The 16051-nt window shown below is 38.9% G+C and overlaps 1 protein-coding gene across 1 annotated transcript in view; it reads left to right on the top strand.

Moving 5' to 3' along the window:
* The first annotated feature begins 1031 nt into the window (after positions 1-1031).
* The window catches only part of LOC135468594 (potassium voltage-gated channel subfamily H member 1-like), a 49294-nt gene continuing 34274 nt past the window's right edge, over positions 1032-16051 (top strand). Inside the window, exon 1 of the mRNA XM_064746935.1 lies at positions 1032-1110. Within this exon, the coding sequence (XP_064603005.1) occupies positions 1032-1110 (79 nt within the window). The remainder of the gene's footprint in view (positions 1111-16051) is intronic.

Raw genomic sequence — 16051 nt, 5'->3', positions numbered from 1 at the left:
ACAAAAGAAGTGAAATCTTCAGTGTAACCCCAAGCTCTTCATCCTTGATTTTTTTTCCTGTCGGCTTTGTTCACTGTAACGCCTAACCTTTGAAAAAGTATGCAGCGGTGTAAGAGCTAGGGTGAGACCGTCCAATCGATCCAGTTCTCACCTTAGCCAGGCTTTAAGAATACCAGGTAAAAGACAGTGACATCTAATTTAGGTTTAAGGGCCAGGTTGAAATCAAGGGAGCTGAACGAAGAACAAGAGTGCTTAATCAACTTGTCACATCACGGCTCTCGTCTTGCCTGCCTAAACATCTGCCCTGGAAAGCCTGTGCTCATTAAAAATTAACCCGTTCAATTCTGTTTGGTATATTCCTGAGAGAAATAAGAGCTATTAGAGAGTGCAGAGGCGCTCTTCGCTAGTGCTGCCGCTAATCCGGGCTTATTAATGCTATTAGTGTTCCAAGCACACGGAATATATGTATAATAGATAGTGGGAAAGGCATCCAGTCGCGCTCTGTCGGTCCCGTCAACACCACTGCCATCCAGGAGGAGTGGAATCGGTCGGTTGTAATCCCTGCACGGCTACCTGTACTGGCGCGTGCCCAGAGAACGCTCTGTCATTTGCTTGTCGCAGGTGAGATGGTGACTATTGATTTAGTCGCAGTGATGTCACCATAGCGACAACCGACTCATAATCACATCGATGAAATAGGGAAATAAAAGCCTTTTACATTGGCTGCATAATTACCTGCCCAGCGCATGCGTTCAGGGCAGATTTTCCCAATAACTTATCGTTGAAATGGAAAGGTGTATCGTGATCAGAGCAAGCCGCCGTTAACCTATGTCGTCCCGTGCTGAACCAACGAGCAGGATTTAACGACAGAGAGCCACTTCGCTACTTTTCTGGTCGGACACGTAAGACTCGGTTGAAATGAGGGATTTCGTTCAGGGCTGGGAAACTGGATGTGTGTTTTACCTGGTGATTAACGATATCAGGTGTGTTGTGTGAGCGAGGACAGGTGCACGATCGGGCGACACGCCGCCATGCCGGGAGCCAGGAGAGGGCTGGTCGCTCCCCAGAATACCTTCCTGGAAAACATCATCCGGCGCTCCAACGGCCAGCGTAAGTTGACCATTTTGTTCTCACATTATTCTGCGAAGTTAAGTTCTTGTCAAAGTATTGGTTACTTACACTTGTTCAGGTATGATATTGTTAAACCTATTTTATTTCAGAACGAACAATCATATAACGGTTATTTTGTGATTCCTCGCAAGATGACCATGTTTAAGGAGTTCAATATCAGATCAACTATAAATCTAATTGGGAACGTATATACAAATGTAACATTTCAAGAGGAACAGATTTACAGGTATTCTGCTTATTCTATAACCTGGATGACTGACAACGTTCATGCCCACGTGAGGAATTCGTTGTTTCCAATTTTGTAATTCGGTTTAGGGCTAGCTGTCTAACTGACGAGCTCTGATGAAGTCATGATGACCGACGGTGGTAAGTGACTGTCCAACGACAGGACATCTGCCCGGTTTAATGAGCCGATAATTATGCCACTGATACCGATAATCCGCACAGTTGCTGTCCATATTAGCGACCTGCCAACAAGCAACATTGGCAAAGCAGTGCTGAGTTTTTGAGAGTAAGCCGACTGAACGGTACAAACTGTGACATTAGAAAACTCGTCTCTAATTGAAGGTGTAAATGGCGCATTCCTAACACAATTCGTGTAAGTTAACAAAGGAAATTGTCTTACTTAAATAATAAACACCAGCTTTATCTAAATGTATACAAACATTGTTTATAAACATAACTACGTTTCAAGTTTATGTATGGATACACATACGTACAGGTACGGTCACACAGGTAGGCCTACGGTTTTTTTTTCAGAATATTTTTCTAATTGATTATTTTAAAGAATAACTAAATTACGAGGCCTTAACATTGATTTCATTTGTAGAATACATTTATAAATTTATTACCATCGTTAATTAGTTCCACTTGATTTGCTGTAAACAACTGCATCAATTTGATCTGAAACTATTTCTTAATATTTCATTGGCCAGTCTATACCTATTCCACACTTGATGCCATGTGGACGGTGTGTATCAATGAATAAATTAACATGGTAATAACAAAAACATGAATATAAATGGTGTTATATAAATATATACAAAGCTATGAACGTGTTTGTATAATGCTAACAGTTTCCTGTAACCTAGGCCATGTATTCTACATCAGTTTCCATGAGAACTGCGATGCTAGCATGGAACACAAGCGGAGTGAAACATAATACGGGTTACAGAAAGCGGCTTTCTGGTGCACTTTAGATCGGAATTGCAAGGGTCTGATATAAGAGTGTGTAGTTCTGAATTAAGTTCATATATAATATATTCATATTAAACTAAAGGGGTAATAATTTATAGTCTGGTTTTGTCCTGTATGAATGCTTACATGCTTCATGATCTATAGCTAAATTTATACTTTAATTTATGGCCATACATGTTATTAGTTTGTTTCATGCCTTGTGAAATTAACATATAAAGTATTGCAAATACATACTATCACGGTTAGCATGCTTCCTAGGATATCAGAAATAGACTGCACAAGTGTTGATGCTTTCTATACATTCAGCCAACCGCCGTGTACTAATGGAGGTATATATCACAATAATGATATATATTAGTAAATGAAAAGAAAAAAACATGTTTTTTTTAGTTTTTGTTTAGTTTTTGATGATACTGAACACAGTTGTATTTTTCTCTCAAATCTCTCAAATCTGTTCTTTTCCTGAAGTGGATTTTTGTAACGCAGATGTTCGGTCAGGTTGATTTTATTATTTACATTTAATCATAAAGGACAAGAGAAATATTGAGCGTGGAATACATGCCTGCCTGGCATATCAAATTTCACATTTACCTGTGGTGCATACGCAGGTTTACCTGTGTGTTTATTCGAATACCTGTATATTATGAAAAATGAAATGGTGCCGAGCATTTCACCAATAACGGCGGTGGAAATACATCGGTTGATACACTAGATTTCGAAGAGTTAGATAGTACAATATGCTGACAAAAATTGGGATGTTCTACATGTGATACAACCATTAAGAAAGCACTAGTGCTGTAGAGTCCAAGAAACCACACAGTTGTGAGGTATATATTCAGATAGACCGTAAGCTGAAAAATAAGCTGGTTTGCAAATACAAGGTAATCCAGAGCATTGTTTTGTGTATATACACACTTCATATCAAGTGTAAAGACGTTCTTCTTACGTCTCCGTGTAAGCAGCAGTGATCAATCTCGGAAGACCCCATGTGAACTCCCTCTGCACAGCGTTCCATCCTGTAGTATTCTCTACTTTATATTGTCAAAATGTATAGCTAAGGAAACAGACTTCTATATATTATGTTTTTGTTCCTTTTTTGTCATTTTCCTGTTTCAGACTGTTGTAAAGTCTTTTAGTTTTTGCCCATCACGTGACCTGCTGTGACTTAGTATATTTTTCCTCAGTTTGTTTTTATAACACGGTAATGATCATCGTAAAATACATGTACACTGTATAAGATCACGCCGCATGGCAAGATAGAATGAGACTGATGGCAATGTGGGTGCGGCCATGACACATACACCAACACACGTGTGACCGCGGCTTAACACATGTACTTATTGTGGATCTAAAATAATGTGTGGACACAAGAATCTATTCGGTGGGTGCTTCCTGAGGGGACGGGCAATACGTCCAGGTGAATCTGTGGGAGAAACCGACTTCTAACCGAGGTGTTTATTAAATTTTCATTGGATGGCCGAATAAGATTTATCAACGGCTCGCTTTGTCTTCAATAATTCAGATGTTTTCTGATTTCCTACAGCAGTTCAACGGCTCTGATGGAAACCGAACAAAGCGGTGATACAAGAAGTCTATAGTTGTTCGCCAGCTTTATAGTGCATGTACAAAAACGAGAAAACTCACTTACAATACAAGAATTCTTGCCTATTACAGACAGCTTTTTTGTGATTACAGGCAGCAAGATTATGTAACTCACATATGATACCAGATACATGTATCAGTACGGTAATACAAGAAGTCTAGTTGGCAGCTCACTTATAGTATTCGTACAAACCATGGAAGAGCTCACATACAATACCAGAATTCTTACTTATTACACCAGACAGCTTTCCTAGGATTAAAAAGAGTTAGATTATGATACCAGAATAATTTTCTTATGACACAAATAGGTGTGTGACACCAGAAAGCTTGCGTCTGATAACAAAGTCTTTCCTTATGGTGCCAGGGAGCTTGCCTGTAGTGCTAGAGAACTAGCTTATGAAACCATGCAGAGAGCTTGTTTATCATATCCGAGAGCTTGCTTAACATACCTGGTAGTTACAGGTTAAGATATCTGCTTGCGTGTTACTCAAGAGAGGTTGTTTATCATATCCGAGAGCTTGTTTAACATACCTGGTAGTTACAGGTTATGATATCTGCTTGCGTCTTACTCAAGAGAGTTTGCTTATTATCTGTAAAGCTTTTAGAGCGATTTTTATGCTGATGTTCAATAAATTGTTCTATTAACATGTCCAAGGCATGAATACTTTTTTAGAGAATATAAGTTAAGGTTCATAAAGTCAAGAAAGGTTCTATATTAAACACTTTACACTGTAAACACATATAACCTATAATTAATGCAAAAATCATACAGATAAAAGGAAAATCAGTACTAAAATTTGAGGTGATGATCACTGGAACAGATGTAAAATTGGACGGAGTGAGTTTGCTTTTTGTCTGAGGATGAAAACAGTTATCATGTTGCTATCTCTCTTCTCGTCACCTGGAACATTATCGGATTACTGTTAGGTTTTTGTTCTTGATCACGTGTTAAACATGTGCTAATATGGCTTCCGGTAGGAAATGAGCTGAGCGTGGTCTTAATCAACTTTTGATTAATCTGCGATACCGCATTGATGAAGAATTCATGAATCTGTTCATTTCAAGACATTACGGTAGTTTTGAAGAGTTTTTGTGTATTAAAGATTAACGCATTTATCTAAAATCTCAGATGAATCTAAAGGTGGGAAAGGGTCACTGAATAAATCTGAAAACGTGCTGAGGGAAAAAGCGAGTGATAAACTGGAGTAAAACTTTATTAATGAATTCCTGCAGCTGCTCTTAGAAACTGAAGAAAAGATGGAAAAGTTCAATGAATGGTTAATTTAAAACTTTCACACAATATGACCTAACACTATTGCCATTCTGGTCATTCTCTGGTCGAAACAAAGACATGAAGTGAAATATAACAACTGATTATTACCACATCAAAACGTTTTATACGTACATGTAAATATACATAAATTGATTATGTCGGTGACAGGTGCAGTGTTTAGGGTTGGTCATTATAGTAGTGAGTGGGAATGATTGGTGGGTGGTTGAGTGGCCTGGTCTATGAAGGTTTACTTTCAGTCTCTATTCACACTGGACAGATCCATCATTAACTATCCCACACAGAAGGGGCATAATAAGACAGTTGTGTGTTTTAGTTCGGATAAGCGCTGAAACGTAAAATGAATTAAATTTCATCATCATAACGATAAATAACAAAATGAACATAGGATAATGACATCGTTATTTCGCTCAGATTGTTAATTTAGATTTATTATGGATTTCACAATGACTGCATATTTTGGGTTTCGCAGCGCCAAATGTGATATAATCTTAATAATCAGAATCCGTGACGTCATGGAAACTTTATAAAAACACTTTTCATAAATCAAATGAAGTCACTATGATTTCATGAGTCTTAAAATGAATAATAAAGACATAATCCAAGTAAGTTTCTTTGTCCAACGGTGTCTAAAGAAATTATCATAGTCAAGAAAGCACCATTTTTGTTTACCAACAACACAATATGGTCGTTGACATGGTCTTAAGTTGATCATCTTTATCCCTCATTAACTCCATGAGAAGATCAAGTCAGATGTTGGTTTCTTTACTGACCCTTGATATCTGGTGCGATTTGATGTGTGAAACACAAAAACATGTATATTGAACCAAATCTATGTACCACTTCACCTTTCATTGAGTTCTTTTAAAGGTGCGATGCGCTGTGAAATAGTTATGCAAAATATACAAAATATTTTAGTACTTTACCTTAGATAAGTAAAGGTTAAATACTGATTGATATCGAAGTATTATCGAAGATTAACATACAGAAGGTATAGGTTATTAAAGGTGAAGTGTAATAAAAACATTCTCGGTTCGGTGTAGTTTGCTGTAGATTGGTAGTAAATTAAACACTTTCGGTTCGGTGTAGTTTGCTGTAGATTGGTAGTATATTAAACATTTTCGGTTCATTATAGTTTGCTGTAGATTGGTAGTAAATTAAATATTTTCTGTTCGGTATAGTTTGCTGTAGATTGGTAGTAAATTAAACATTTTCGGTTCGGTATAGTTTGCTGTAGATTGGTAGTAAATTAAACATTTTCGGTTCGGTATAGTTTGCTGTAGATTGGTAGTAAATTAAACATTTTCGGTTCGGTATAGTTTGCTGTAGATTGGTAGTAAATTAAACATTTTCGGTTCGGTATAGTTTGCTGTAGATTGGTAGTAAATTAAACATTTTCGGTTCGGTATAGTTTGCTGTAGATTGGTAGTAAATTAAACATTTTCGGTTCGGTATAATTTGCTGTAGGTTGGTAGTAAGTTACGCGGAGGTTTCTGTGTTACAGTAGCTGTAGGTGAAGTCTACTACAGAATTTAGTTATGTGTTACTATAGTCTCCTTAAGGTTTAAGTTATTATTGAGTTCAGGTCACCGTGCGGTAATGGTAGATTAGCATAAATTAGGCTGTTACTGTGTACATGTGGTAGGTTAGTATAGGTTAGACTGTTACTGTGCAGAAGTGGTAGGATATCACAGATTAGGCTGTTGTTGTGTGAAAGTGGTAGGTTAGCATAGGTTAGGCTGTTACTGTGTAGAAGTGGTAGGTTAGCATAGGTTAGGTCTAGCTTACTGTACTGTAGTGGTAGGTTAGCATAGATTAGAGTGTTACTGTGCAGGCCTGGTAGGTTAGAACAGGTTAGATCTTGTGTACCGTAGTGGTATGTTAGCGTAGGTTAGTTCTAGATTACGCTGATACGTCAACCGTGCAAAGGGAGTTACTTGGAATACATTATCTCACGGCTTACGTGAGCTCGGGATCGCGTGTACTACCAAATAGGGTACTTCTTAATTGGCACTATAATTCCCGCATTGTGAAATTGATAATTTTCGTGATGGCTACATGTTTTAATACATTTAGTGTTGGCCATGTCAAGATTAATATGATTGTTTTCAGTCAGCTGCTTCATGACTTAAGAGTTTCATGAGAATGGCCACAGGGGGCATATAGAGTCTAACGCTCATGGGAGCAGGGTTAGTGTCGGGCGGATGTGGTCTGGGCCCGTCACGTCGCACACCCAGAGTATTACATTGGCACAGACGGATGGGATGTGAAAAGTCATCAGAGCGTACCACAGCAATCAATATGCATGCTATTACCATACAGCTATATTTATTGTTGAAGCAACACCAGTTTGCTGGCAACATAAGATAGAATCGACATTTTACATGGCCGTTTTGTTTTACTGTATAAGGAGTTTCCATGAAAAGTCTTGTCGAGTTCCTAACAATTTCAAATTTGAATTGCATGCTCTCGCATTTGGTTGGTCAGATCATGTGTGCAATCGACGCTCTATTTTTTTTTTGGATCTGTTTTACTTGATTTTTCCCTTGCTACAGTAAGTCAAACTAAGATGTTAATATTGTGTGATCGACAGATCAAAATAAATCTGTGTGTAAATGATTCTGGACATAAAAGCTCCAAGTACCATAGGCATCCCTCGCCAAGATGGCCATCAAGATAATACAGTCCTTGCTGTACAAAGTTCTTATCTTCTAGCTGCAGTGGTCAGAAATGGTTGGCCTCGTACAAAAACCAAACTATAAGACTAGCTTGAAAGAGAGGAATATCTAAGATATCTGGTACACAAGCACATTCCATAATGGATAAACTAAATCAAAAATATAGCCATGTCCATCCCCACTTTTTCGCTTGTATAGTAAAAAAAAAACAGCCTTTACGTAGATGTTCATTCTCAAAGAATTATTAATTCACTTCCAGAAGGTGAGTAGTTATACACTGAGTGGTTAGCATGCTTATCTGTGGCCAAAAGTTTCCGTTAAAACGGACAGACCTGAGCTTGTCGTGGACCAGATATCACCGTGTCATAATGTCGTGACTAGGTATCACTTTGTCATAATATCTTGGGCCAGATATCACCCTGTCATAATGCCGTAGGCCACATATCACCGTGTCATAATGTCTTGGGGCGGATATCGCTGTGTCATAATGTCGTGGGCCAGATATTGCCGTGTCATAATGTCGTGGGCCAGATATGGCCGTGTCATAATGTCGTGGGCCAGATATGGCCGTGTCATAATGTCGTGGGCTAGACATCACCGTGTCATAATACCTACATGCGCTGTGACTCAATTTGTCTTGGAATTCACCTACTTTCAACGAATACCTCAACAATGGAAGTTTAGATACTACTTGAAACTGGCTAAATCTTCTTACCGAGAGTTATGAAAAGCTGATGCTACCCTATTACATTTCTACGGACAATCTTTCGTGTTCATTGTGGAATCTGCTTTGCGGCAATCATAACCACATCTTGTGTTGACAGTGTGATTGCGGTAATTATTAGCTGACCGATTTGTTTTAATACTGAGTTGAGAATCAACGGTATATTCACTGATGACAGCAGTTTATTTTATTAACTACATAGTTCATGACATATTCATTGCTGACTACAGTTTATTTTATTAATTACATAGTCCGTGAGATACACAGTGTTGACTTCAGTTTATTTTATTAACTACGTAGTCCGTGACATACTCACTGCTGACTGCAGTTTATTTACTAACTATATAGTCCGTGACATACTCAGTGTTGACTGCATTTTATTTACTAACAACATGGTCCATGATTTACTCAGTGCTGACTGCAGTGTATAGTCCACGGTATTCGTAATGATGACTAGTTTGAATATTGACCTAGAATATTGCGTGCTGATGTCTGTAGTCTCTTATTCAACAGAGAGTACATAGACGGTATGTCTGATGATCACTGTAATTTGCTTACAAATTGGATAATCCGCGGTGTATACTTACAAGTATATAGTAATATCTGTGATCCGATGCTGACTTTTTGTTTGTTTACTGAAGATTGTTTACCGAAACTGGGAATCTACCGTTTATTCACCAACGACGACTATAGTTTGTTTACTGAGTGGTGAGTGTGGTATAAACTATGTATTTTTGGCTGAGTACACAGTGCACCCTATTATTACTGCTGACTGTAGTTTGTTTACCCATTGAACAGGCCATCTCTTCACTGGCCAGATCGTTGAGTAGTTACGATAATTATCGACAGCTATTCTATGCGTGAGCTCGCATGCGCCGCTGCTCGGCCTGACGAAAGAAACCATTTACTAATGGGCTACACCCAGCGATGGATAACCGTCCTGTGCTGCCAATGTTGGTTCCTGGTAAAGATGTACATTATTTGGCATGGACTATTTCTACATTTGTTGATATAGAACTCATTCACTTTCAGTCTAACGAAATTCCGAGAATACACTTTATTCCTTATGTTCACGAAACGTCTTAGATTTATACTGCATTTTTCGAGTATCTTCTTAAAAGCTAAGACATTCCATTGGAATGTTTTGGTATGTTTGTTATCGAGATTCATGTTGACATTATTTTAAGTAATCACTCTTATTTAAAACAATTTCAAAGCTGAGGTGAATTTGGGCTATTATGTTCAATTAGCTGGAGCTGGAAAGCTCTCACAGATAATTTTGAGTTGCGTGGAGTGAAAAGTATCTTTTTCAAATTGATATGTAAATTATTTTCAGCAATTATCTAAGCTGGTTAGTGGTTTATTGATGTTCATAAGTGAAAATACAAACGACAAAAAATCTACTCCGTATCTCCAGAATACAATTACACATTTTCATAGCTATTAGTTTGAAGTTTTTATCTTGTAATTTGTAAGTTAATAGCGTTTGTTTTGGGTAAGGGGTTATCGTTTACTGCGTAGTTAAATATTGTAGGTATCTCCTTTCTAATGTTTAATATTGTTCTTTCTCTACTGTTTTCAAGCTTTAAAGAATAGTAATAAAAAATTTAAAAGAAAGCCCCAAAAAACAAACTGTGGCATATTTCATTGTTCTTTAACAGTACATTCAACGAAGGAAAACAATGTTATGTCGCACCTTTCTCTGTCTCATTTTGGGAAGAGGGGCATTTCCATTATTCATTGGTTTAATTTTCCAATAGCTCTCTGGGGGTTCACAAGGCGAGCATAGAGTGTATATTTGGATGTAATCGGCCCTGAGTACATGAAGGCTTCTCGTATTCTATCGCGTGATTATGGGTTTATCCGGATCTAAGTTAAGGCAGCAGAGAGGGTTGAGGACCGCTTGATACTTGTGGCGACTGAAGGGTACAGACATGTAACATTGTAGATTCCTGGGGCCGGGTTAGACACAAACGTTATTTATTTATTTATTCTTTTGATGTACTTCACACCGTACTCAAATACATTTCTCAAATGTCTGATGCCACAGGTCATGTTCTATGATAAGGAACACAGTCGTACCTCATCAGCAACCTTACAAATACCGGTAACACAAAAACACACCACGTAATATCTGAGGAGGCTCAAGCGTTAGCGACATTTGAACACCTGGAGATTTGTTATTTATTTATTTATTTATTTATTTATTTTTTTATTTATTTATTTATTTATTTATTTGATTGGTGTTTTATGCTTTTCTCAAGAATATTTCACTTATAAAAAGTTGGCCAGCAAAACCAATCAGAGCCCAAAGGAACTCCCGATGATCCGCAGAATGCTGGGAGAACGTTACATCCGATTTGAAGATTTGTGGTCTGAGGAAAACCATTCCGAAGCTGGCCAACGAAAGCCAGCTTCAGAGGACCGTCTTTTAGATCTCGTGACGGTGACATAAAAAAGATCCAAAAATTGTTCAGAAATTCCACATGGTTAATTCGCCGATTCAATCGGTTTAAGTGATTGCCTCCTCCCTGATCAGTGAGGTAGAAGGTTTAAATCCAACACTGGCTAGATCGATTGCGGGTTTAAATCAGGTTTGTTATATGTACCTAATAAAGGGTGGTGTTTTACAGGGCACTCTTAGGCCCTCTACCTACACACCTGACTGATGTTTTGTAAGTTGAAAATTGTTGAATAATATTATAAATAAATGAATAAAGAAGTACAGGATCGCGAAGGAAGTAAAGAGGCTGATGTAAGATACATTCAATATTTTATCACGAGCTATGTTTTATCCTGATTGAAACTGTGACGGCATGGACTCGCCCTGCCACAAGACGACACAATATATGTACACACACCTAATGACCCCTTGTCGTCATATGACTTAGTACGGCGTCAAACCGCATACATACGTACATACACACATACATACACACACACACACACACACACACACACACACACACACACACACACACACACACACACACACATACATACATACATACATACTGATTGCTCTCGCCATTGTTTAACAATGTTTTACAAGGAAGAACCATCAAACCATGCAACAATGGAACTTGATTTCTGCATGGGGTGTAGAAAAAATTGATAGATCCGATAATGTTCTGGCGAGAAAAACACAAAAAGATACTTACATACATGTCACGCGCATGATTTCCCCGCAACTTCCGGTACAGCGCCTTAGCTGGAAAGTAATAAACTAAATATATCACTTGAAATCGTATATGACATCAAGGGTTTTGAGACTGGTTTTTTGTAATGTCATGTCGTTCAATATGACAGTCAATCTATGCCGAGGAAGTCATAAAGTGAACCACAAAGGAAAGTTTCTCTGTGTAGAAACGCGATCTTATTGATCCGAAAGGAGCAACGTTGATCTGCAGCTGACAATCTTCTTCAGTCTGATTAGTTCACAGCACAATAGGTTTCTCCTCTTTGACATAGTGCTATGACATAGTGTCTCGGTGTCAGTATGTATGATGGTTAGGGTCACATATTGAAGGTTAGACACGAACTATGACACAGTGTCTCAACGTCAGTATGTGACATGTATAATCACCAGCGTCACACAATACTGGTCAAACAGCACCTATGACAAAGGGTCTCAGCCCCAGTATGTGAGATGTATGATCACTCTTTTCGTACAATACTGGCTAGACAGCAACTATGACACAGTGTTTCAGTCTGAATATCTTTGCTCTCTGATCCCCCATAACGTTCTCCAGGTTTCATATCTCTAACATCAGATACTAACCATTATCAGTATGGTTCATAAATTTAACCTTATTTTATTTAGTCAAAAATTCTTTAAAAACATAAAGAAAGATAGATGTGGATATAGTTTTCGGTGTTCTTTTGTCTGTATTTCTTGCATTCGTTCTCTTTAATCCTGACGTAGAATACCTACGTTAATGGTGAACTGTTACATTTAATCTGTGACACCTTCCAATGAGCATGGCAATATCCGATTAGTATTCGGAATTTGTCCTGTGATTCTTAACATGGCTGTTGTTATGTTTCTTAAGATTTTATGATGATAATTGAGGCCCTGTTTTGTGTAGCCTGTGTGGTCAACATGGCCTATATACGGGAACGCAATTGACCAAACGTATGTCGTAATGGGACGCAGAAAAAGCATGTGGCGTGGAACAGAACAGAGGATATGAGTAGTGGACGTACATGATAATACAGAAGAAGCGTATGGAATGGCCAGATTAATACAGAAGAACGTATGAGAATCGTGTGGGACGTACATCAGGACACAGAAGACGTAGGACGCAGACGAAGTGTTTGGGGCGTAAATCAGGGTAGAGAATAAGCGTATGGAAAGTACATCAGAACACAGAAGAGGTGTATTGGATGTAGGAAGCAGACGAAGCGTATGGGGCGTAAATCAGGGTAGAGAATAAGCGTATGGAAAGCACATCAGAACACAGAAGAGGTGTATCGGATGTAGGACCCAGACGAAGCGTATGGGGCGTGTAGAGAAGAAGCGTATAGGGAAGACGTCAGAACACAGAGGAGGGTTATTGGATGTAGGACTGAGGGGAAGGGCATGGAAAGTAAAACAGGGCACATAAGAAGCGTATGGGACATGCGTCAGAAGATGTCTAATGGACGTAGTACACAGGGGAAGCTTATGGGACGTAAAAGAAGGCTCAGAAGAAGCGTATGGGACATACGTCAGAAGATGTGTAATGAATATAGTACGCAGGAGAAGCGTATGGGGCGTAAAATAGGGCTTAGAAAATGAGTATGGGAAGTACATCAAAACACAGAAAAAGCGTATTAGCCGTGTATCTGGACAAGACTAAATTTTACTGAATATTACTTCAACGGGCGCTCCTACGGTTTTATAAGACTGACCTTTTTTAACAAAAGACCGGTTGAGAGATAATTGTTGTAATAGTTGCTTTTGGCTGACCCCTTCATCACGTGTCCTGTCTAATAGACTCGTCGAGAGGCAGATGGTTTTCTGCCTTCCTGTCTCCGTATCCCATCAGGAGAACACAGACAGCGGCTGGTTATGGTATTAAAAGCTATGTGCTCTGGACGCCGCTCTTGTAAATTGATCAGTCGTTCTGAGATTTAACCAGCCACGAGCGAGAGGCCCAAAATGAGAAAGTAAATAATTGATGATGGCGATCATTGGCACGATCTGACAATTATTATCCAAACCTTTGATGTCTCGTCTCTAACTGTAAACCCCTGGCGTACAGGAAACCAGTAGATCTTTAGAAAGCCTTCATATCATTTGTTCAATGCTGTTTTAAACCAATATTTTTGATGAAGATGGAATCATTTTTTTTCCTGCAAAATATGATGTCGAACAAAAGGTCGAAATCAGCCAAGTCCGTTAGTGAGAGACACAGTGTGCTCAGAACTGATCAGGATGCAAAGAATCTGAAGAGATGTGAATCTGCTGATGAGCAGACACAAGACTAGACACAAGCCGCAAATCCCTGTAGAAAATCACGTGATCACAAAGCGAGTTGTGCGCAATGTTGGAGACGTACATGAATATTACAACGAAATTTATAATACATATAAAACGTGTGTGAAAGATTCCTTAACAAACGCCAATCCAAAATTACTTTCTGTTACTAACAGAATTCGAAGGTATTGCATGTTGTGTTAAATTGTATTATCATTACAAATTACTTTGTTATTACGAAATGTGCTGTGGCAATACAACAAGGACATGCCCCCTGCCGATCGCCACTATGGAGGACTCAGCTAGCTGTTGCAAGTCATTTGCCCGTGGCACACTTTTCAGTGCTCAATGTAGCCTATTCGACAGGTTTACACATCTTTATCATACTTTGTCTAGGCACTTGTATAGAACTCTAACCGCCATTCATATGTATGGGTAAACTTCGCTGGGAGTTGTTCGATGGCGGTTGGTGGATAGTTCGGCGGCAGGGCTACATAAGTAACGATCAGAACAGCTTTCTTATCTGTATGTCTGCAAGGACCTATAGCCTGATGTTTACTCACGAAAACGTCTTCCGACAATGTTAAATATTTCAGCTCTGACATTTCAGGCTGGTCGATGGGACGATCCCAACTCTTTTGCTCTCTGCACTAACGCTATTACTATCGGCAAAAAGAAAACGGTGTTGAAGTTCAGGGAATCGTCATGAGAATGCTGACCGGACATTTTCCCGATCTCTCAACCCCACGGTAGTTTTGCTGTGGCCGTGAATGATAGTACGCCCGAGGCTGAACGTGGTTGTCATGGCAGTGCGAGATGTATCCTCGGAAATGGCCATTGATTTATACGGGCTGGTCACGAGGGTCAGTAATTACCAAAATTAGCGGTGTAAAAGATGGAGGCTCTCTGGACTAACAGCGACCAGGTTTTGTGCTGGCTGGCACTCTGATAGACAATCGCCCTGAATATCAGAGCACTCAGCACAGGTCTGCCAGCTAAGCCGTATTCATTTAACAAGCTAAGTTATAGTTGATACACGAAATCGGCAATTGTTTTTGGTTTGTGTGTGTTTACTGCCATACAGAGGTTAAGTAAATGGGCTTGCATATGTACATGTGTTTATGGTTGAGTACAATTCGTAAATGCGTCAGTTACAGGTATGCAAGCTTAGTGTTGTGTACATTTATGGGTTTTGGGTGATTGCGTGAGTTTACAGGTATTAGTGACTGCGCAAGTGTGATTACAGGTGTTTGCAAGAGTTCGCCGTACAAAGCTGTCGTTGAGTTACGTCAGATGCCATTTACCACGGTGACGTATCTCTACATATTTCCAAGGAAGTTAACCCAGAGGGATGTTGTGATTGCTTTGTAGGCTTCTACGACCGAGTAAAATTTTGTTTTTTGCTTATACTTACAGCGGAAAATGTAGGTTGCACTTACTTGTGGACTCTAAGTCTCATTAGATGTGTATACAGGCATTTAGGGTTGTGCACAGGCGTGATCAGGGCGTCAAATTGTTCGATGGTCTGCAACGGACATGTTTTTAGGTGTCATAGTTCAATGTTTTCTCATGCAAAAATGCCCAGGTATATTTAGCTTTGTCCAGATGTTACAAGATAATGTCATATATATGTATATATAGGTTCTGGTTTATGTAAATTTGTTAAGACACGAGGCGCACAGTTGTATTTTGGTGAAGCATGTTCGCTTAAGTCGGGTATGTTTTAGATCCTGTTAAGGCGTATGTATATATACCTTGTGATGTTTAGGGCAAGCCGCTATGTAAACTATAAGATATTATAGATTTGCTCAATTTAGGTGTTTTACAGCCAGTCTCAGACACTGACTGAAGCAAATGGTGGATTATAGGAATAAAGAGCAAGGGTGGTTTTTAACATACAATCCTCTTTTTCTTTGTTTTGGAAAAAATGAATCAGTTGTGTTCAATGTGATTTAGAGGCCGTATGA

This window comes from Liolophura sinensis, chromosome 6 (genome assembly GCF_032854445.1).
Source record: "Liolophura sinensis isolate JHLJ2023 chromosome 6, CUHK_Ljap_v2, whole genome shotgun sequence".
Taxonomy (NCBI): domain Eukaryota; kingdom Metazoa; phylum Mollusca; class Polyplacophora; order Chitonida; family Chitonidae; genus Liolophura; species Liolophura sinensis.
Note: the sequence above shows the minus strand (reverse complement) of the source record. Positions and strands in the feature narration are given on the sequence as shown.